The 23,956-nt window shown below is 35.9% G+C and overlaps 1 protein-coding gene across 8 annotated transcripts in view; it reads right to left on the reverse strand.

The window, feature by feature from the left end:
- CLASP1 (cytoplasmic linker associated protein 1) overlaps positions 1-23,956 on the reverse strand; it is a 306,535-nt gene that overhangs the window by 129,599 nt on the left and 152,980 nt on the right. For all 8 annotated transcript variants that reach the window (XM_044669939.1, XM_044669935.1, XM_044669936.1 and 5 more), the window contains exons 8-12: positions 15,359-15,514; positions 11,318-11,391; positions 7,086-7,178; positions 6,296-6,441; positions 747-882 (exon numbers count right to left, since the gene is read on the reverse strand). In XM_044669939.1, coding sequence (XP_044525874.1) covers positions 747-882; positions 6,296-6,441; positions 7,086-7,178; positions 11,318-11,391; positions 15,359-15,514 — 605 coding nt within the window. The remainder of the gene's footprint in view (positions 1-746; positions 883-6,295; positions 6,442-7,085; positions 7,179-11,317; positions 11,392-15,358; positions 15,515-23,956) is intronic.

A 23,956-nucleotide genomic window follows, 5' to 3' on the forward strand; every position in this document is an offset into this window, starting at 1 on the left:
TAATTCTATATGTTTGCATATTTTTCCTTTTAGTCTGTTAACATAATTAATATTAATTATATTATAATACCCCATTACATTCAAATACAATCATATATTTAGCAATTCTCCAGGTCCTGAACATTTCAAGTTATTTTGGTAATTTTTTCAACAAAAATTATTTTATTATTACTATAAATAATTATATATAATTAAAAGTAATGCAATTAAATTCTTTCTGAACATATAGCTTTACAAATAAACTAGCATTCTTTAAGTAAATTTCCAATGATGGGGATTACTGAATTAAACGATGTGACTACTAGACCCTTATTTCTACAGATACATAGAAAGAAAAGGAAGTAGAAAGGTTTCCTAAAAAAGAGTAATAAATTATTTCCTTTTCTAAATCCTGAGTTAGTCCCTCTATTCTCTCAGTGTCCTCGTGTGTAAAATAGAGCTCAAATAGCACCTACCTCTTAGGGTTATTGTAAGTATAAAATGAGAGAATATAAGTAATCCAACTTAATGAGCCTCAAAGTACAAAATAAATGCTAACTATTTTTAGGATCTTATAGATTGGTGTCCAAAAAAACCCAAAGGTGACCCCCCCCCCAAAAAAAAGTATTTTTATAGAAGTGGAAGCCATTAAATAAACCAAGTCATAAGACTATACACCAAATGGGAACACTGATATAATGAATGCCTCATTTTGTTACTATCATCAACTGACAGACTGAGTCCTTACAACACTTAAATATACTTACTCGAATAATTAACCTAACAGCTACAACACCAGATGTGGCCATGATTTTGGCACTGTTTGGGATTAAATTAAAGATGGTTGGCATGATGGCTTCAGCTCCATGATCAAACTTGTTTCCAAGAACTGACGACAGATGCCTTTAAAAAAAAGGGGGGGGGGGGGAAGAGAAGGGGAGAGAGGGAGAGAAATAGACCTGTGCCTTTCATTTGGCATTTGTTGAAGCTGTTATAATTACAGAGATAAACACATCACCAAAACAACAACAACATTCTAAATCTAAATTAAAACCTCCTGTCCTTCCTTGTCCTCTGCAGCTGATAACTTTTCCTGAATGATTAATTTCCATACCATTCATATACTTACCCTTTGAGCACCGGGATACTTTTATGACCTGTTATTTGATTTTTCAACATATTCTCCCACCTTATTGACATTTGTTTTTAATAATTAAAAAATTAGTTTTATTTTTACTGATTAATTCAAAGAGCATTTATTAAGCAACTACAATGTCCTGGGCATTATGTTAAGTAAAGGGAATTCAAAAAAAGAAGGTAAGCAGGAAGAAAAAGGGGAAAAGACAGTCCCTGTCCTAAAGGAGATTGCATTGTATTTTGAAATTGCATGACGACATTTTTTGACAGAAGTGAGAAATTATCAAGATGTTATAGTGTATTAAAATAAGGAATTACCACGTTAAAAATAGTTTTCTATGAATTGGTGTTGTTATGAATTTCAGCATTGTCTATCATTTAAAAACTGAATGTCCTTCCTGAAAATCAAAAAATTGGCAGATTTCACCAGAAATTTTGGAAGAAAGAATAAAATTCTCACCCCAACCATAAGTGGAACATTTTATTGGAGTTCAGAAAAAGAAAAGTCACAGAACATGATGGGGAAAGACAAAGTTTTACAACAATTTTACAAGGTTTTAATATAAGGAACAAAGAGAAACCTGGAAGATTAAGATGCTTTCAATAGGAGTTAAAGAATTAGTATAAATAGATAAGACTAACCTATATTAACATAGAATCTTAGATTTCATTTCATTAGCCAATTTAGCTTTTGCCCCCTTAGCTTAATAACATATGGACATGAAATTCTTTCCTTTCATCTTTTCTCCCCATTCTATCACACCCAGGATCTATGGTTTTCTTCCCTACTTAACACTTTGCAGATAAAATTGCATTCATATCTACATTTTTATGATCTAAAATTGCATCTTACAAGGTTAGTACAGTGTGGTATAAAAAGCAATGAATAAAGAGTTGGAAAAGCTGGGTTTAAATCCCAGCTTTAACATGTGACTCTGGGTCTCAGGTTCCTTATTTATAAAATTAGGGAGTTCATGATCCTTTAATGTTAAAACATTAGCATGCCATACGTGGTCGTTAATGTAATAACATATAGTTGGGAGCACAGTATAGTGGGGAGATGGCCAAGCAACCTTCAGAGTCAGTTAGCCCTGACTGGATTACCAGGGTAAGTTACTTAACTTTACTACCTCAGCTACTCTTTAACACATTAAGTTATGGATAAACTGTCCATTATGACACTGGGAAAAGTTTCACATGGAGAGTTCTCTGTAGTGATGGAAAAAAATAAACTAATAGTATATGTGCATGACATAAGTGTGTGTTTGTGTGTGTGTATGTGTCAAAGATCTAATTTATATTGGGAGAGGAAATTTGCTCACCAGGAGTTTCTAAATCAAAAACATCTCAAATTCAGTTAAAAATTTATTCAACCTGTTATGAATAGCATTGACTGACTACAGGTATATAAATAGGTGCATCTATTTTTGGCCTGAATTTGACACAAATTCAGAGAATGCTCATTATAGCTGGTTTTAGGACAGTAAGCGTTTCTAAAGTAGCTCTTGAGATTTAACACACATACTGTTATTCAGAAGACACATTGGGTCACAGATTTAGGGCTGAAAGTGGTCTTAAAGGTCATCTATTTCAAGCCCTCATTTTAAAGATAAATGATGAAGACCCAGAGGAATAAACAATTGACAAAGGTTACATAAACAATGAGTGACAAGAAGAAATTGAACTCTGATCCTTTGACTCTAAAACTCACTTATCTCACACCCTCTATTGAGGCGGTTATGATTTAGAGGCAACTGCAAAGGGAAGGAACTTGGCCACCTCAGCTTCCTACTGTAAAGTTGAGGCACCAGGGATGTTGTTATTATTATTAAAATGTACCCTAAATGTTTGTGGGTCCACACTGGGTTGAAGGAGAGACAGGACCAACCAGGATAGGGAGACCAGGGTTCACTGTTTTAACTGACACAGGAATGGCAGTTGGCCCAAAGGTCACCCAGCTCACCCTAGGCCAGGGTCTATGGAACCAGCAGGCAAAGGTAAAAGTTTATACAGTTTAATTGAGGGTAACTAAATAAAGGATGGGATAGGGGATTCTACACTTGAAAACCTAAGGGCGAAACACAGAGGGGAGGGAAGGACTTAACTACACTATCCTACTGACCTAAGCCAGGCAGGGCCCAAGGGAGTAGTACTGAAGTCACAGGGAAAGCTCCTTCAAACCTGGTTCCAGCCAGGTTTGGTCAGCACAGCTAAAGGGCCTGAGGGTGGCTTTGGGGTCTCATGGTAATCCAAGGATGGTCTCAGGATGCCAAGAGCCAACTCCACCAGGTGATCCAAGGTACCCAGGTAGAGAGTTTGAAATGCTGTCCACCAAATCCCAAATCACTTCCCCACTTGGTGCAGCTTTGCAGGTTAGTTGTCCACTTGCTGAAAGCCTTCACCTCTCTCAGGATCCCAGGGAATCTGGATGCAGTTTTCCCCTAACTCTGAGATCTCCCAGGGTTAGCAACAATTATGTCCAACCACTAATGGAGTCTTTCTCAGAGCACACGCCCCACTTCTTGCTCCTTCATTCCATCTTGGAATCCTCCAGCCCTTCCTGCTAGGTCCATATAAATTATATGTAACTGATACTAAATAATCTTCCTCACAACACTACAGGACCCCAAAGCTCCATTGAGATTGACCTTTACTCACTTTCACGGATCCTCTGTTGTGGCTGATATAGAAGGAATGAATTACCAAACAAAATGTATGATGAGTACCAATCCACAAGTAGAAATTTCATATCCATGTCCTAATTTAAGGTATTATTGCATTCTTTTGACAAAATTTATGGATCATTAATTATAACAGAGTACGGGTTCAATATTATAGCTTATATTCATGACTTTAGATACTAAACTATTAGCCAATCAGTTACTATTCTTTTGTGCCACACTTTTGCATTCAAAGATGAAATTTTAGGTTAACTCTATGGATGATGGACTAAATTAAATAGCCACAAGGATGCTGAAGGGTATTCTAAAACTACCAAAATAATCTTTTCAGCCAGATGTTCTGATAAATAATCTGCCCAAGGGTTAATTATTTTGCTATCTTTTAAAAATACTCTACACTAAAGAAATAAGAGCATGTGTGGGAGGGTGCTATTAAAATTACTCCTACCATATTTTATTTTATTTTTTTCTAAACCCTTACCTTCCACATCAGAATCAATACTGTGTATTGGTTCCAAGGGCTAGGCCAGTGATGGGCAACCCTTTGAGCTTAGTGTGTCAAAATTTGCCAAAAAAAAACGAGCATAACTCGGGTGGTATGTCACTTCGAGGAAAAAAAACCATCATTTTGCGATATTTAGTTTAAAAAACAAAAATGTATAATTGTAATATATAACTGCATTTAGTAAACCAAAAACTAATTATTTAACTTACCTGCTTAATGACAGTTGTTTTGGCCTACAAACCTCTGGCACAGAGTATCTACACTACACTACAGCAAATGTTTCATCCTCAGCATGCGGCCCCATACTTCTCTGTATCTGGCCGTGTATCATCAAAAATGGCTACGCATGTCAGCGTGTCATAGGTTTGCCATCAGGGGGCTAGGCAATGTGGGTTAAGTGACTTGTCCAAGGTCACACAGCTAGGGAGTGTCTGAGGCTAGATCTGAACCTAGTACCTCCTGTCTCTAGGCCTGGCTCTCCATCTACTGAGTTCCCAAGCAGCCCCCAAATCCTACGATATTTTAAAACTAAACACATCTAGTTGCTTTTCAGGAGCCTTTTCTTCTTGCAATGAATAATCCTATAAATTTTGCCAAAATTTATAAACTTTGTATATTTGTAAAAATTTGTCAAAACCAAATACCCAAGTTTATCACCTAATTCAGATACCTAGGAAATCATCTATTAACAATCATATTATTCCAACAAATAATATCTAGTTCTCTAATGTCAACTTCCCCTTTCCTACTTGTCCCTTCCCTACTGTTAAGAGGTGCCATTCTTAAAAACACTCACTAGATCCAACCGCCACTTCAAGTTATCATCCAAATCTTCTCTTCCTTTATTAGTAATATCATCTACATAAATTTTTTGCCTCAATTTCTTCTTTTCTTAAGCCTTAAGTTACCTAGTTTTCAACATCATTAATAAAATGCAACAGCATGGCCAAAAGACCAATGAACTCATTTTGATAGCCTTTTCTCAATTCTCATACTCTTTGCAGTACTGACACTATTGACTACCATAAACTGGATACTCACTCTTCTCTGGCTTTTCATGTCACGGTCCTTTCTTGATTCTTCTCCTATCTCACTGTTCCTCAGTACCTTTGGCTTGCTCACCACTCATATCATAAGCATACTTTTATTTTTAGTGACTTCATTAGCTCCTGTGAATTTAAACATCATCTTCATAGATACAACACTAAGATCTAAATATTCAGCCACAGTCTTTTGCCTTAGCTTTGAAGAATAATAAATTTCAAAGGAAGAAAGAGACACTGTCCTGTCATCATCTCTAAAGTAAAACAAGTAAGTAACATAAAGCAGTAAAGAAAAAAAAAAGAAGTCTTTGCAGGATAATGGATAATCTTAAAGGAATGTGGCATCTCAATTTTTTAAAATGTAGGATTATACATAAATTACCAAAGATTGCATATTAGACAGAATTTTTAGGAGCTAAAACTGATTTGTACTGTGTATTAGCATAGTGCCCAGCAAACAGCAGGTACTTAATAAATGATTTTTGATTTACTTTTCTAACCATAAAAACTCATTACAAAGTAACTACAGGATTGAGATCTGTATCTCTGCCTCTTACACACACACACACACACACACACACACACACACACACACACACACACACACGGCATACAGTTATAATAAAGGTGGAAGTGAAAATTACAATATAGTAGAATGTCAGCATTAGTTGTTAAGTAAAAGCTGACAAGAGGCTTGTTTTAGAATACTGCATATATCTTATTTTATTAACCCAAAACATCCTTTTATAGTTAAAATAAATCTCTCAGAGTTTAGTTCTTTCCATGAAATAACATTTAAGTAACTACTTAAATATAATTGGATTAGAAAATACTTCATAACAACAGTATGACTAACATGAACCTTGGAATACCTTGGGCCTATTTCTAAAACTCACAAATAATATCTTGTAGGATAGTCTTAAAAGATAATTTTATGAAACATTTCTTACCCCAGTGTAATACAAGCTTCCCGGACAACTTGAGACCTCAGGTCTTTAGCAGATAATTTAAATGCTCCATCCAACAGTCGCAAATGTTGAAAGAAATTATCATATTCAGCAGCTCCAGCCAAAAGTAATGATCGAATCTTTTTCAGCTGACAACAGAGATGATTTAGATGGATACAAAACACTTTTCAAAACAATACATGCGGCAATGGAAAAAAACTGGGGTTAAATGGACTTAGACCAGAAAATGCCGAGAAAAAAAATTATTAGTATGAGAATTCAATTAACTAAATGTTAGTGGATATTAAATGTTCTGAATATCAAATAAACTTAGAAACAAAAAGACCCTAGAACTCCATGAGTAATCAGAGTTTACCCTATTATCTAAAGGATTAACTATAAACTTTGGTATATAAAGCTTTTCATAACAAGGACCTTTTTTTGTTAGCTCAATGACAAAGAAGAAGTGAAACTGGGGAATGTACACTAAAAGTATTCACTTGCATTAAAGTTACATAATAAAGACAACACAAAAAGCAGACTTGAAAAATTAGTAATCTTTAAAAACTTACTAGGCATATTATAATGTAATATGTATATTTATATGTGTGTAGGTGGATATAAGACAGAAGAAACATAAATGCACACACACACAGTGATAGCAGAAATATCATTCCTAGTTTAACATGGAAATTTATAGTGAAATAGCTATTAATCAATCCCCATTAGGTACTAACAACATTTAATGAATAAGTATAATTAAAAAGCAGTTATATCAAAGTTAAAAGCTTACAGCTGTTACTCTCTGTTCCCAGTCATGTTTATCATCAGATAAGATTTCCCTAATTTTATTTATGGATTCTTCAAGATCTCGGCTGGAATAAATCTGTAAATAAAAAGGTATGATCAATCTATAAGATGATTCACATAATTAAAAAAAGCTTACTTTTCAATTATTGAATAAAGACTACACAACAATATGGCATAAACAATCATAACATAAAAAACATTCAAATGCCTTTGAGACTAATTTAAGGTTAGAATGATTTGATATTTCTTTAAAATGTGTGAATATACTTGCTAAATTTTCTGAAGCTGTCATAGTCCCTACTAGTTATCTCTACTGAAAAGTTAACAAGTTCCTAGTTACAGAAGTAAAAAGAATAATTCTCATTGAAAACTTTAATGGTGGCTTATAATATGGCATTAGTTTTTTGTTTAGTATCAGATGGATATGTGATCCCATGATTGTGGATATTCTCATCACTGATGCAGATCATAAACCTTAGGACTGTCTAGGAGACTCTTAGCCAAGTTCTCCTATAACTTCACCACTTATCTCTCTCTATCCAACACACTAGGACCTTTCTGGAATTCTTTTAACATTATGAAGATACCAATGAAGAACAGTGGTTTTTATCAGTTAACTCAAAAAAAATTTTTAAATAACCCTTAGCTTCTGTCTTAAAATCAATACTGTGTATTAGTTCCAAGGAAGAAGAGCAGTAAGGGTCAGGCAATGAGGGTTAAGTGAGTTGCCAAGAGTCACACAGTTAGGAAATGTCTAGGGCCAAATGTGAACTTAGGACCTACCATTTCTATTCCTGACTGTCAATTCACTGAGCCAACCAGCTGCCCCAGTCCTCAGTTTTAACACATTACCAGTCCAGATTTTTACATATTTCTTCAATAATATACTTTATCCAAATTATCTCATACGATTCTTTGTTTGAAATGTGCTACAACACACTTATGTCCACCAGATATCTATTGAAAAATCATGGTGATGATGAACTTCAGATCTTTGGAAACTATGCTATTTCATTATTCAAATGTTAGTATTTGAAAGATGGGCGTTTATTTCAGGGAGGAGCTACAGTTGTTTATAAAAATCCTGCAATTTCTCAAAAGTAACCCAACCCACTTTCCTCTTTCTGTTGAATTCTGGTCCCAGCTTATTAATCTAATCAGTTGCTTAGTAGACAGGTTCAGCAACAGCTGGCTGGCCACCTATTAATGAATTCTTTGGTTATGACAATCCATGAAACAAAAGATGTTATTATATAAATAGTATTAACTTATGTCTTAATTTTTCAAAGACACTTTCCTGTCTCAATTTCATTTTAGTTTCTTAACAACACTATATAGTCAATCAAGTAAGGACTCATAAGAGAAAGTTCTTGTCCTTAATCAGTTCATAATCCTCTGGGGGAAAAAATGGTTTACAAATGAATAAATATTTACCAAAACAAGGCAGCAAAAGTTGCAAAGAAGAAACATATAGTACTGATAGTATAGAAGTTTAGAGGCAGAGTACATATTTGGGTCAGATGTGATAAAAAGCTGGACAGAAGAGGTATTATGTTCATTCAACTGATGAGGAAAGTAACTGACAGTCAATGCTACACAACTAGGGAAGATCTAGAATTTGACTCAGCTTGATTCAACAAACATTTATTAAACTTAATGGAGGGGTGGAAGGGATGGGAAATAAAGTTTATATGAGACAGTGTCCTTGGTCTCAGGTAGTTCAGAATCTCCTAAAGAGGCATGAAACATAAACGAGTAACACAAAAGAAAACAAGGTAAGTGTTTAAGAAAGGTGCAAAGGATTACCTGAGGCCTAGGGAGAAAAAAGGCTAATGAGAGCTACAGAGGGGATAGGAACACTGGAAGATTCATGGAAAAAGCGGCATTTAAGTGAGGATTTGAAGAAGGATTTCAATAGCAAAGAAGAGTACAGGGAGTGTTCTAGCTTTTGGGAGTAGTAGGAATAATGGCATGGACTTGAGTGAACCCTGGGCATGTGCAGGCAAATGAAAATAGCCTACCATGGCTGAAGGGCAGGTTCCATAGAGGGAAGCAGTATGTATGAAATGAGATCAGAGAAGTAAAATGGTGCTAGACTTGTAGCAAGTTTGCAACTCTGATGCCAATTTAAGTACCATGAATTTAGTAAGCAACAGAGAAATATTGGTTTCTAAGGAGTGGTATTATCATATTTATGCATGATAAAAATAAATCTGCCAGCCATATGAAAGACCTATTGAAATGAGGTGAAAGAAAACTAACAGATCTATTAAGAGCTCGATTGGGCCAGAACCATGATGGTGGATGAAAGGCACCAACCCAGTTGAATTCTCTCACTATCCCCATTCCCGTCCCCCCCCCCCCCCCCCATAAAACCTCAAAATAATGTCTGAGAAGCAGAGACCACAAAAGGTCAGGGTGAGACATTGTTCAGGCCTAAGATAACTTAGGTGGTCAGTAGGAGAGGTCTCTGACACAACAGTGGAGGCCTATCCAGAGCTCAGACAGGTGGCAAAAGTAACAATGGCAGTGGCACCAGCACCTTACAACCCAGAGACAATAAGGGGATCAGAGATTAGTGGAGACCCTCTGCTGACACTGAGTACAGCTAGTACTGACTGGTAACTGTTCATATGCAATTCCGGGTTCTAGTTCCAAAGGAGAAATGCTGGTGGTCAGTCACCAAGGACCAGAGGCCCTGGTCTCTATTCCCAGGAAAAGAAGAACACCAGTGCTTGTGGCTGCAGGGGACCCAGGAGTCCTTCCTGGGTAAAGACCAGAGCACAAACCAGGAAAGCAGTAAACACACTTCTCCCTGGATCATACCACTTCCCAAGCACTGATAACTTATAGACCTCCCAGAACTAGCTCTGAAAATAAAAGCACAAAAAGCCTAAGGCTTCAGAGAGAATGTTCCCCTTCCCTCAGATGAGAAGAGTCCAACTTTTACATGAAGTTTAAAGTCAAGAAATAAGTGGGGGCAGCTGGGTAGTTCAGTGGACTGTGAGCCAGGCCTAGACGGGAGGTCCTAGGTTCAAATCTGGCCTCAGACAGTTCCCAGCTTTGTGACCCTGGGCAAGACACTTGACCCCCATTGCCTACCCTTACCAATCTTCCACCTATGAGACAATACACAGTGTTGACTCCAAGAGTGAAGGTAAGGGCCTTAAAAAAATAAATAAGTGAGAAAAATAACAAAAACAAAACAAAACAAACAAAAAAATGACCATAAAAAGCTACTACACTGAATAATCAAGACATAAACTCAGAAGAAGACAATAACAAGAAAAAAGCTATAAACTTCTCAAAGAAAAAATGCTAATTTGGGCACAACTTTGGCTAATTTGGCCAAGAACAATTCCCTAGAAAAGTTAAGGAGATAAAGAGTGACTGAGAAAAATATTGGTAAAATAAATAAGATTGATGTAAGAAACTTACAAAAAGAGGAATGACATCCTGGTATGAGGCAAAGAAAAATACTAAAGAAAATAACACTTTAAAAAACAATTGGTTTATATGGCCTAATGGTAAAAGAGCCATAAGAATTAATGGAATTTGAAAAGAACTCCTCTAAAAGCAGAATAGGCCAAATGGGAAAGAAGATACAAAAATTCACTGTTGAAAAGAACTACTTAAAAGGCAGAATTGGCCAAATGGAAAAAGTAGTGCAAAATTTCACTTTAAAAGAATTAGAATTGGGCAAATGCAAGCTAATAATAAGCTAATAGCTCTATGAAATAATAGACCAAGAAATAATAAAACAAAGTCAAAATGAAAGAATTTCAGTGCTAAATTCTTTCCATCAGAATTCATTGTAATATATGAAATATAAAACAATAAGCTGTTGTTTAAAATTTCTCTCTATATATATGGCTTCTCTTCTCATGCTAATTATTTTCACAAATCCTTGCTCTAGTATATTAACACTCCTTTCTGCACATCTTACTGCTACAAGAAAGCCCCATTTTCACTTCTCCATCCTGTCCTATTTTTGAATTGCAAAATCTCTATTTACTTTTTGGCACTACCCAAGTTTTTTCCTCTTGATCCAATACACTTGATAGTCATTACTATAAAGAGCATGAGGTATGGTTTGTTTGAAAAGAGGATGCTAAACTAAAATGTTTTAAGATTGTCAAAGAAGGAAAAAAATTAAACAGTTTTAAGGAGAAATGTAATTTTAATAGGCACCATTACTGAAGTACCACTACTTACCTGTACTACTGGTACATCATCAAATGCTTTAATGAAGTCTTCCTCATCAACAGCACCAGCTCCTTCTTTTGCAGCTACCAGAGAGAAAAATTATTATAACAACCAAAAAATAACTATAATTTATATCATGATTTAAACACAGACCCATAATGAGTCATGGGGAAAAACCACAATATTGTCCTTTAACATTAAGGCATAATTCAACATAATCAATGTTATAAATGGACAATGACATGCTTCTAAAAAAAATATTTTCATAAACTGTGAAAGAGTTTAGGCTTAAGCAGCCTCAATTCAACTATAATGATATTAATATTCAAATAATATAAGCACATAGACAAAGGATCACGTCAGCACATAAATGAGAAGATGATTGGTCTAGTGCAGTGATGGGCAAACTACAGCCTGTGGGCCAGAAGCAGCCCCCTGAAATGTTCTATCCAGCTTGCCTCAGACATTATTCCTAATCTGATGAATACAATGAGTAGGATACAATACAATGAAACTTTGAAAGAGCTAACTTACAAAACAGACTGACAGATGAGCATTTCCTTTCCTTTGGCCCCCTTTTTAAATTAGATCTAAACAACTGGAAAAACATTGATTGCTCATGGGTAGAACAGGCTAACACACACACACACACACACACACACACACACACACACACAAAAAAAAAAAAAAAGACCATTCTACCCAAATTAATTTACCTATTTAGTGTCATACCTATCAAACTACCAAAAAACTTTTTTTTTTTTACTGAATTAGAAAAAACTATAACAAAGTTCATTTGGAAGGACAAAAGATCAAGAATTTCAAGGGAAAAAATAAAAAAAAACATGAAGGAAGGTGGCCTACCAGTACCAGATATTAAACTATACTATAAAGCAGTAGTCATCAAAATGATATGGTACTGGCTAAGAGACAGAAGGGAGATCAGTGGAATAGACTTGGGGTAAATGACGTCAGCAAGACAGTGTATAATGAGCCCAACTTTTGGTCAAAAATCCAATATTTGACAAAAATTGTTGGGAAAATTGGAAAATAATATGGGAGAGATTAGATATAGATCAACATCTCACACCCTACATGAAGATACATTCAGAATGGGTGAATGACTTGAATATAAAGAAGGAAACTATAAGTAAATTAAGTGAACACAGAATAGTATACCTGTCAGATCTCTGGGAAAGGAAAGATTTTAAAACCAAGCAAGAGTTAGGAAAAAACTACAAAATGTAAAATAAATAAGTTTGATTACATTAAATTAAAAAGGTTTTATACAAACAAAAACAATGCAATCAAAATCAGAAGGGAAACAACAAACTGGGGAAAAATCTTTATAACAAAACACTGTGACAGAGGTCTAATTACTCAAATATACAAGGAGCTAAATCAATTGTATAAAAATCAAGTCATTCCCCAACTGATAAATGGGCAAGGGACATGAATAGGCAATTTTCAGATAAAAAAATCAAAACAATCAATAACCACATGAGAAAGTATTCTAAATCTCTAATAATTAGAGAAATGCAAATTAAAACAACTCTGAGGTAACACCTCACACCTAGCAGATTGGCTGACATGACAGCAGGGGAGAGTAATACATTTTGGAGGGGATGTAGCAGAATTGGGACATGCACTGCTTGTGGAGTTGTGAACTGATCCAACCATTCTGGATGGTGATTTGGAACTATGCCCAAAGAGCTCTAAAAGACTGCCTGCCCTTTGATCCACTATTGCTGGATTTGTACCCCAAAGAGATCATGGGGGAAAGACTTGTACAAAAATATTGATGGCCACGCTCTTTGTGGTGGCAAAGAACTGGAAAACGAGGGTATGCCCATCAATTGGGGAATGGCTGAACAAATTATGGTATCTGCTGGTGATGGAATACTATTGTGCTCAAAGGAATAAACTGGAGGAATTCCATGTGAACTGGAAAGACCTCCAGGAATTGATGCAGAGTGAAAGGAGCAGAGCTAGAAGAACATTGTACACAGAGACTGATATACTGTGGTAAAATCTAATGTAATGGACTTCTGTACGAGCAGCAATGCAATGATCCAGGACAATTCTGAGGGATTTATGGAAAAGAATGCTACCCACATTCAGAGGAAGAACTAGAGAAGTGGAAACACAGAAGAAAAACAACTGCTTGAACACATGGGTTGAGGCGGACATTATTGGGGATGTAGATTCTAAACGATCACCCCAGTGCAACTATCAATAATATGGAAATAGGTCTTGAACAATGACACATGTTAAAACCAGTGGAAATATGCATCATCTATAGGAGTTTGGGGGGTTTGCGGGGTGGAGGGGATAGTAACAACATGAAATAATGGAACCATGGAAAATCTTTCTAAAAAATAAAAATTCAGTTGTAAAAAAAAAATAATAAAATAAAATAAAAAAAACCCAACCACCCCAGTGCAACTATCAACAATATGAAAATAGTTCTTGATCTATTACACATGTAAAAACCAGTGGAAATGGACATTGGCTACAAGGGGGGGGGGGTGAAGTGGGGGTGGAGGGAAGAGTAAGAACAAGAATCATAGAAACATGGAAAATTTAAAAAAAATTTTTTTAAATTTTTAAATTTTTTTTTTGATGATTTTTTTTTAATTTTAAACCCTTAACTTCTGTGTATTGACTTATAGGTGGAAGATTCGTAAGGGTAGGCAATGGGGGTCAAGTGACTTGCCCAGGGTCACACAGCTGGGAAGTGGCTGAGGCCAGATCTGAACCCAGGACCTCCCGTCTCTAGGCCTGGCTCTCAATCCACTGAGCCACCCAGCTGCCCCTTTTTAAATTTTAAAACAAATAAATAAATAAATAAATAAAATGGGATCCCTACTGAAATAACTAAATTAATTAAATAAAAAAATTTTGATTGCCAGCTTTTCAATTAATTACTTTTTTCTCCCTCCAACCTCTACTGGGGAAATAAATAAAGAAAATCAACCCTAACTATAACATATATGAATGGTTATGTAAAAAAAAAATTGCCATGTCAAACACACATATTTCTTTCACATATTTCATTTAGCATATTTAATATCCCATCTCTCTGTTAGGAGGTGGGAAGCATTTTTCATCCTCAGTCCTCTGCAATCATGACGGACAAATGCAATGGATAAATTCTTAAATCTTTTTAAAACTTCCAATTTATTCATATATAATTTGTTCGGCCGTTATGCAATCATTTTATTTACTTTCAAATTTTAAAAGATCTCACAACTTCATCAGGGTAGGTGGCCATTCTATCCACCTTTGCAATCACAACCCTTCCACGTTTCATCTGATTATTGTCAGTTCAGTGGTAATGTGAGAAGATGGCACTGTGAAAAGATAACTGGATATGGAGTCAAAGGGTTTTGGTTGAAATTCCAAATACAAATTACTATTAAATTCAGCTCTCTAACACTTTTCTTTTCTGCTACTTCTTTAGCTTTTTGCACAGAGGAAGGTGAGAATATTTGAGCCAGTTCAGACTTCATAAAACCCTCCTTGGAAGACAGAAGAATCTAATTGCAAACTTGCCTTATAAATAAACTAAAACAATCCATTTCTGGCTTTTTGGACTCTCTAGGCTCCAAAACTGTGACATTCAGGGACACTGAGTGGGAAGTAGCAGTTGCTTGTACAAGGAAGGACACAGGAAAGCTGAGTTTAAGAATAGTTGGCTAAAAATCATATATAAAAGTTGAATTCTCTTGGGAAGCAGAGCAAGTATGTTCAAGTACTTTTCCAGAAGGGGAAAAGAAGGAACTAAGAGATTAAAACTGGGTATTGCAAGGATTTATTTGTAGTGACCACACTATATTTTAAAAATAAGTAGTATGTGCAACAATTTGACTACAAAATAGATGGATACATTTTAACCTGTAATCTGGTCAAAAATGTGTCCACCTACCCAAACTATTCATGAAAAACAGAATGCAAGTTACTTTATATGGCAAATACAACATTTGATGGATGGAAAGAAAAAGTATCAACAGTTTTCACCACTTTACCCCAAACATAGAAAATTCATACCAGAAGATTTAGATCCCAGGGCAACAGGTCCAAGGCGGCGAGTGGTTCCCATTGAAATGTTTCTTCGAGAGCTTGCAGGGGCCTTTGAAGATGTAGAAGAGCTGGCTGAAGGAGGCCTGTTCCCATCCACAGAGTCTTCATCATCAAAATTCTTATCTGAAGAGCATGGAAAAAAGAAAATACATTAAATATTTTTAATAAACTTTTAGTTAAAAACATTGAAAATTTTCCAACTGAAACTTGAAGTAACAGTTTACTGACATAGTAGACAGTGTCTAAAATGGACAAGAGTTTGAGAGTCAGAAAAGCTGCATTTACATCTCAACTCTGTTACTTACAGTGTCATTTGGCCCTATACAAGTAATTTAACTGTTTCCTATCTGCCAAAGGGATTAATAATATTTCTACTTCTTGACTCATGGGCATAGGGATGAAAAGCCTTAAAGTATTACATGAATGAGTGTTTAATTAGGTGAAAAGTATAAATGTTACAAAGAAGTTGAGGGTGAAATACTGCTAAATTTGAATAAAAGCTCACTAGTAACTGAGTTCTAGAGAAATTCAAATTTTTCCTATCTTCTCAGATACTGAACTCAAATTTTCAGTAGCCTAGTTAATTAATAAGGATCAAAGAACCAGTGACTAGATACAAGCTAAAATATGTAAAATATTTATACACTGTACAAACACAAACACACTAGCAAGTTCTATCACAGTGACTGTCATAGTATGAATTATAGGCTCTGTCCTTCTTTGACTGTGGGCAACATACTTAACCTCTGTGGCCTGCACTTCTCTTGACCCTTCTAGATTGAAATCTATAACCCCATGACCTTAAATAATCAACACAGTAAAAATACATATGGAAATAAGCTAGTTGTTAAGCTGTCTGAATCAGCCACTTTAATAGTTAATGTACTAGTAAATATAAATAGTTGGGTATGAGCTGTCCGTGTCATCATACTACAGGTGTTTCAGATGAAAATTTTCCTTAATATTGTACTGGCTCAGTAAAATGCCCTGGAGAACTGTCGAATGGCAGATAATCAGTGATGTGATAATTAATCATCTGATAATTACATTTTTATAACACCACACTTTAAAAATAAGCCCCCAAAGGATGAGTTCTCTTGTACAGTTAAGGAAAAATAGGTCTAAACAGATTTATTCTGTCTTTTCCTTAATCAACAATTGTTTAATTGATATTTCTTTAAAAGCTCCCTTTCAACAAAAATCTTGATCTAAATAAGGTTCACCTATCAGCAGCCCCAAGATATTAGAAGCCAGTTTGGAACAAAAATGAAAAAGATAATATGATCATGACTCATAAAATTTTAATTTAATCTCTCAAAGTTTTTTTGAAAGAGGCTTCCTTTGTCGTATTAATAACTAAGTCATTTAAAAAACATGTCAACAGCTTAAAATATAGAAGCAGTTAGGTGATACAGTGGATACAGCACTATAATAAGTGAACCTGAGTTCAAATTTGGCCTTAGCAACTTACTGTGTCCCTTGGAAAGTCACTTAACTAACCTGTCTTAGTCTTAACTATAAAATGGGATAATACTACCTACTTCCCAAGTTGTAGGGATAAAATAAAATAATATTTTAAAAATTAATACAATCTTGGTATATAGCATCCACTTAACTAATGCTTGTTCCCTTCCTCTTCTCTCCTCTTAAAAATAAAGATCCTGCTATGATACACTTATACAAATACCAATGACTTTTCTGCAGCACTTCTGACTCATTTCAATCCGATGAAAGTAAAAGGGGAGTACAAGCTAGGAGGAATAAACACAAAAATTAAAATTATTCCTCTTCACTAGTTGTTGTTGATCCTAATGTTCTTCTTTAAAGAGTAAGAATTTACCAAGAGCTGTAAAATAAATTTAAGTACAGCCAACAAATGACTTTTCCAATTTAAACTAGAATACATCAGACTTTGCATTTAATATATTTACAACTGAAAAAAAAATATTTACAACCGAATTGGGGGGAGGGGGTGTCTAGATAGGACCCAAAAGTTATACAAAATTCATATTCAATTTATTTCAAATTGTTTGACAAAATTTTGTAATCATTAACTGGGGAAAAGTTAGTGGCATTACAATCAAATCACATATCAGTGTGCAAATTAGTTTCCTCAACATTTAGGCTCAACTCTATATTATTTCACAGATGGTTGTATCGTTAGCCAAGAAAATACCTTCGCATTAACCAAGTGTGCAATTAGAATTGTCTTTTCAGGACTCCCTATCCCAGCAGCCATTTTCCTTCTCACATTACATGCTTATATAAGTGGAATATATTTTTATGTGACCCCGCCCCTCGCTCTCTTTTTTCCCTTATCACAGCTGGGAAACTGGCTTTAGGCCAGGCAGGAGACTCCATACTTGTGGTCTTACTTTTTGTTTAGATAATTAGGTTTGAACTTCTATTTCTTTTAGTTTATTTTCTTTTTACTTCAAGTGATTATTAATACACCCTATGAAATATAATACTTGGAGTTATTAGATATTAATTTAAATCTTACATTTCTGGTAACCAGAGAAGTTGCAAAAAAAAATTCTCATTTTTTTTGTAAAAGCTTTTGAGTAAAAAATAGGTAATTTTTCCCGTGGCAGAGGCCTGCCTAGGAGGGAGGCTGGATAGGGATGTCTCTACCCACCTGCTTTTGGCCAAAATGAACAAGTCACTCCCAGCAGCAGTCCCTGCCCTTCCCTCCCATGTCCCCCCTACTGCCAGCACTGCACTCCCAGCTGCTCCCTCGCTGCTGCCTCCCATGGCTAATTCCCAGGATCTCCTGCACAGAAGATAAAGTATATATCCCCCTTATATTACTAACAGCTGAGTGGCTGGCACTGGACCCCCTGCCTCCTGACATGGCTACACATCCCCCCCACACACTCCCACATGGGTCTCAAACATGTGGTAGCCGCTTGACCTTCCAGCTTAGTGCTGAGACAGCTTTTTAGACTAGCAGCGCTGCGTGGACCTGTGGCAAGCAGGAAATCCTGGGCCCCTTCCACACTGCCCCCCTCTTGAGATTCCAAGCAGATTTTAAACTGACCTTGGGGGGTGGAGGGGTTGTCACCCCTGACTGAGAGGGTGGAGACTGAGGGGTTAGCCCACAAGGCTACCCTCTACACCTAAAACCCAGCACAGCAGAGGAGTAGCTAGCAGCTCAGTGAATTTAAAAACTAGATTCTTGGAAATTAGGTTCTGATTTCCTGACCCAAACATCAGGTGTTGCCTGTATTCCATATTCAAAAATCCTTTTGTTCTTCCTGGTGTTTTTACCCCTGGGGAGAAAGGAAGGAAGAATACTTTTCCAAACCTCTTAACTTTACTACTAGCCTATATATACTAGGCTAGCACCACTACAGAGACAATGTAGATTTAAAATTAGCATTGCAAGCATGGCACAGTTTCCTATCTCAAACAGCTCCTGTTCCCGGAGAGCATTACCAAGCTAACACAGCTCAAAGTTTTAGTATGTATTTTCTTGCTGCTGTTCCTGGGTGTGTTGGTATCAACTGGATACCTTGTTGTTAGCTTGAGCAATCTCAAGATTCAGAATGGAGATTCATCCCCCTTACTATCTAAGCATGCTCTGCCTTTGCAACACAACCATTATGGGGTTTGTCCAAACTATGCTCAGTGTGGGAATCCTCCTCAATATGGGGAACCCCAGAAGTGTGATCAAAGGAATATAAATGGATGATGATATTTGGGAGGAGAAGAAACCTTAAAGAGTCTGGGGGCGAATTTTAAGACTTTTCAGACTCCATTGCCTTATTGATGTTAACTGTTTCAGTGTATTCCCCTCCAAATAGTAAAGAAGTCTCTGTAACACAGCTATCAGAATTAGAAAAAAGAACCTTCTATTAATACTGAGTGCCTGTATCCTGTCAAGCTTATTGTATTTGTTGATTTGTTTGTTTAGAGATTTAATTTTGTGTTTAAGTTTATTTATTCAGTTAATCTATAATATTCTGTTATACTATGTCATTTTCAGCTACTGTGTTTTGGCCATTAGCTATATGTTATGTTACGTTGTTTTTATCTGTACCCTTTCCCTATGACTGGCCTGAAGAAAATACCATTTTAAAAGTTCATAAACAACTTGGACAAACCGTTTTCCATGGCAAAACAATAGGTTTGGATGCTGGGTTTGTCACCAGATCCATCAAGGTCACATGTTGCCTTACTGGCCTTTTGTTCCTTTCTGCCTTTGTTAATTGTCACATAGATGATGGATGGACTCCATGAAACTGGTTATAACCTGTACACAACCTTTGGAGAATTTAATGAGCTAAAAATCTCAATTTTAAGGGGTCTTCAGAAATGATTTTTCTGACTGATCATTTGCCTACCTTTGACTTGTGTGTAAAAAGAGGTAAGGATACATTTAGTAGTTGAAGTAAAGCGCAATAGCACTATTGTAGTCCCCATCTCCGCATTTATGAAAATGTAATGGATGAGACATCAGAAGTTATTTTTAATACTGTATTCCTTGCCTCCACATTGCAATGCACGGGACATAGAAGTGCATGCCTTTTACGGTTATTTTAGTCTCATACCAGAGGGAGGTTTCCCAAGCAGATTGGTCACCCTGTGACGGGTTATAATCTCAACCGAGGGGTGGGAAGGATTTCCCAGGGCTCTTGGTAAACCCTGGATGGCTCCCAGAGGGAGAATTTTCCCATGGAAGCTAGTAGTTCCTGGATGGTTTTTATATTTGTAACTCTTCAGCTTACTCTACCCTTCCACCAGAATGATCTAGATGCTTGGTGACATTTTAGACTCAAAAGGTTTTCAGCAGCAGTGCAGCGGTATTTTTGTTTCTTTTTTTCCTGGGCTCTCCTGCCAAATTTTGGAATGATGGTAGTAGGAGACTTTCTTGGAAATAATTCAGCTAAAGTTGAAAGATTGGCTAGATCTAGGGAACTTGTGACAAGCATCCATGAGCTTCAAAGGTTTTTGAAATGTCACAGAGAAAGTGGCTATAAAGACTCATATGAATCCTAATGATAGCACGTTTGTTTGCTATTGTCATTAAATAGGCTCTTGTGATTTGGGGGATTTTGGTACTTCTTTGACTATGCATCAGCTGCTGTACTACTGTTTTAAAAAGCTAATACTTTGTGAAAATGAAGTGCACTCACACTGTGGATCATGGCCAAGTTAAAAAGGAAATGGATCTCATTTTTGGGTGTGAAACCTTTGTGCTGTGCCTCTGCTTGTCTAACACAGTATGTCATCGAAGGTGAACTATATGTTTTTTAATTTTATTTAATTTTATTATTGTTTTTCCTTGTATGTGCAATAGAGTATTTGAATTTTCTTTTTTTCTCTCATTTTTTTGTACTTGAAGCACATGTTACAAGTATTAATGGTTTGTTTGTTTTTTTTTAATTTTGCACTAGGATAAGTTTAAAATGTCCATTAGAGGGGGCTGCTGGGTGGCTCAGTGAATTCAGAGCTAGGCCTAGAGATTGGTTAATCTGCATAGTGCCTAGGAGCACAAGATCAAGGAGACCAACCAATTCTGTTGGGATTGATGAGATTCTTCACCAAGTCAGGAGACTTGAACTTATTTTGAGGTTAGAGGAAGCAGCTGTTTACAAAGTCAGATGCAGGATTCCCTCCTGCCAGATCCAGACTTCTACCAAGGACCTCAATTTGGCTGACAATTTGGCTCCCGTATGCCTGAGAGCAAAAGTAAAATCAGACCAGAGAATGCTATTTCCCTTCTGCTTCAAAATCTAGTCCTTTTTCTCTCTTCATAATATGGCAGTTTTCTGTGGTCCTGGCTACTAACTGAGTAAATGCCTAATTGCTATTACAGGCTTGTGAGACATAAATCACTTTAATTGGGTCCTGATTCAAGGACCTGTTATGGACTTATTCTTCCTTACTTAGAAGTTTTAAACATGTGACTTTGATAATATTATATGTTTCATCTAGAAGTTAATTTTTTTCTCTGTTTTTTTTAAAGTTTTTGTTTTTCTTTTGATAATTGATTCATATACTTCATAACTCAGCCATGTATTCTGGGGTGATCTCTGTGTTGTTCAACACTCTCCTCAGAGGAGATCATATTATTGTCATAGAATTCTAGATTTATAAAAATTTTTCTTGTTTGAGAGTAATTTTAGAATAAGAAACTTGCTACCTCCCCACATCAAGAAAATTAAATGTTTGGATAAGGCACCATAAGGAAGCATGAAGAAACCATGCACTGTACCTAAAGATCCAGAATGAACTTTGGAATGTAGTGGATTGAACTGTGGGGGGGTTGAATGCATTTATTTTGAATGTACATTCATGCCAAAGGGGACTGCCCCCAATTGTTTTTTTTTTTGTCATTGTGCCTAGCAATCATTGGTTTTGTTTTCTTTCTCTTTTATTTCCCACTTATCCCCAAATTATTGTAACTTCCCCTTAGAAAGTGAAATATTGTATATATCTCTAGTTAAAGATCTTTAGAAATGTAAGTTGGTTATGTGTAGTGATTCACTGGGGACACTATGCATGTAAATCTGGGAGATTTCTACATGCTCATTTCCCAATGGTATCACAAGGGGGTTTCGTGTAATTAGAATTGTCTTTCCAGGGCTCCCTTTCCCAGCAGCCATTTTCCTTCTCATGTTACATGTTTACATACGTAGGATATATTTTGATGTGACCCCGCCTTTGGCTATTTTTTTCCTCTGATCATGGCTGAGAAAGCTGGCTTTATGCCATGTAGTTTTACTTTTTGATAGATAATTAGGTTTGAACTTCTATTTCATTTAGTTCATTTTCTTTCTACTTCAAGTGATTATTAATAAATCTTATTAAGTATAATCCTTGGAGTTATTGGATATTAATTTAAATCTTACACAAGATATTCAGAATTGTATTAACAATCTTTCCAAGTGTTTCAAATAGCTTATCCAACATTTTGTGGCTATAACACATTTTTCACTGAACAATCACTTCATGTTTCCAAGTAATAGCATTTAAGTGGAAAAGATCTATGGGAGGAAGGCGATAATGATATAAGAACACACCTCTCAGTTCATCCCCAGGAATGGTACAAAATTAGAAAGGTAGGTAAAGGTAAAGCTATATCGCTTCAGAGAGGAAAAGATTTCTTTCCTCTTAATATAATCCAATCATGCCAATAAAAGCTGATCGAAACACTTTAAAACACAGAATTTTCACACCTCAGTTACTAATTTTTTTATATTCCCATATTACAGGTAAAAATTGGTAAAAGAAATATTTTAATTAGTCAAGTATAAAGTAACAAACACTAGATGAAACAGTTTCATAAAAAGAGAGGAAATCACGCACTCTTCACCATCAAAGAGTTTAGATTCTAAAAAGTTAATGAATTGTCTATATTTACCAAATATCTCATATAAACTCAGGAATAATGTAATAAAAGTTTATATAATAATCACAATAATGTGGAAGGGGAAAAAATTGCAGAATTTTGATCAAGGAAAGTGACCAATCACGATTTCAGAAGACTGAGATTGAGGCATGCTTCCCATCTTTCTGTAATGAGGCAGTGAGTGGACTGAATGTCCATAGTTGATGTATGCATTATCAGACATGACCAAGATCACTGATTTGTTTTCCTTAACTACACTTATTTGTTACAGAAGAAAGTTCAGGAAGATGGAGAAGGACCTGGGGAATAACTAGAAAGTGACAATGGTACTAAAATGAAATGGGTATTTTAAACTTTTAAAAAACAATTTAACATCATGAAGGATGCAAGAAGCTCATCTTTTAGTAAAAAAAATGTATCTGTAACGTTCCAGGGCAACAAGATGATATTTTTATAATCTCAACTAAAGTCTCCAAGCATTAGGCCTATGAGCAATTAATACTCGAATCGGGTAGATAATCTTGTCTTCCAAAAATCCTTTATTCCCAATTAGATAGGATCATATATATTTTATAACTTTTTGATATCTGGACTATTTAGATTAACAAAGTATTTGTGACATTTATGCATTAAGTATCAACCACGTATGGTCCCCTTGTTGGTTCTAAACTTTGTAACAGTCAATGCTAAGCCCTGGGGATACAAAAAAAAGACAAAAAACAATCCTTTGCTCTTGAGGAATTTAATGTGAGAGGACACAAGTAAATGAATATGTACAAACAAGCTACATGCAGAATAGGCACAGAATTAAGAGGGATTAGTAAAAGGCTTACTGTAAAAGAAAGGGTTTTAATGCAGACTTGAGGAAAAGGAGGGAAACCAGGATGCAGAGATGAGGAGGAAAAGCATTGAGTCATGGGAGACAGAGAAAATGTGTGAAGGCAAGAAATGGAGGGTCTTATTCATGGAACAGTTAGGAGGTCAGTGTCATTGGACTGAAGAATACATATAAAGTTAGTATGGTAGAGAAGACTGAAAAGGTGAGGGTCCAAAGTAGATTTTGAAGGGCTTGTTGAACACTAAGCAAGATTTTGTATTTGGCCCTGGATTTGGGACCAGTGAAGTTTAATGATGAGAGGGTAGGGGAGGGTGTCATGGTAATTCTTTTAGGTGCTTTAGGAAAACCACTTTGGTGACTGAATGGAGGA

This window comes from Gracilinanus agilis, chromosome 3 (genome assembly GCF_016433145.1).
Source record: "Gracilinanus agilis isolate LMUSP501 chromosome 3, AgileGrace, whole genome shotgun sequence".
Classification (NCBI taxonomy): Eukaryota; Metazoa; Chordata; class Mammalia; order Didelphimorphia; family Didelphidae; genus Gracilinanus; species Gracilinanus agilis.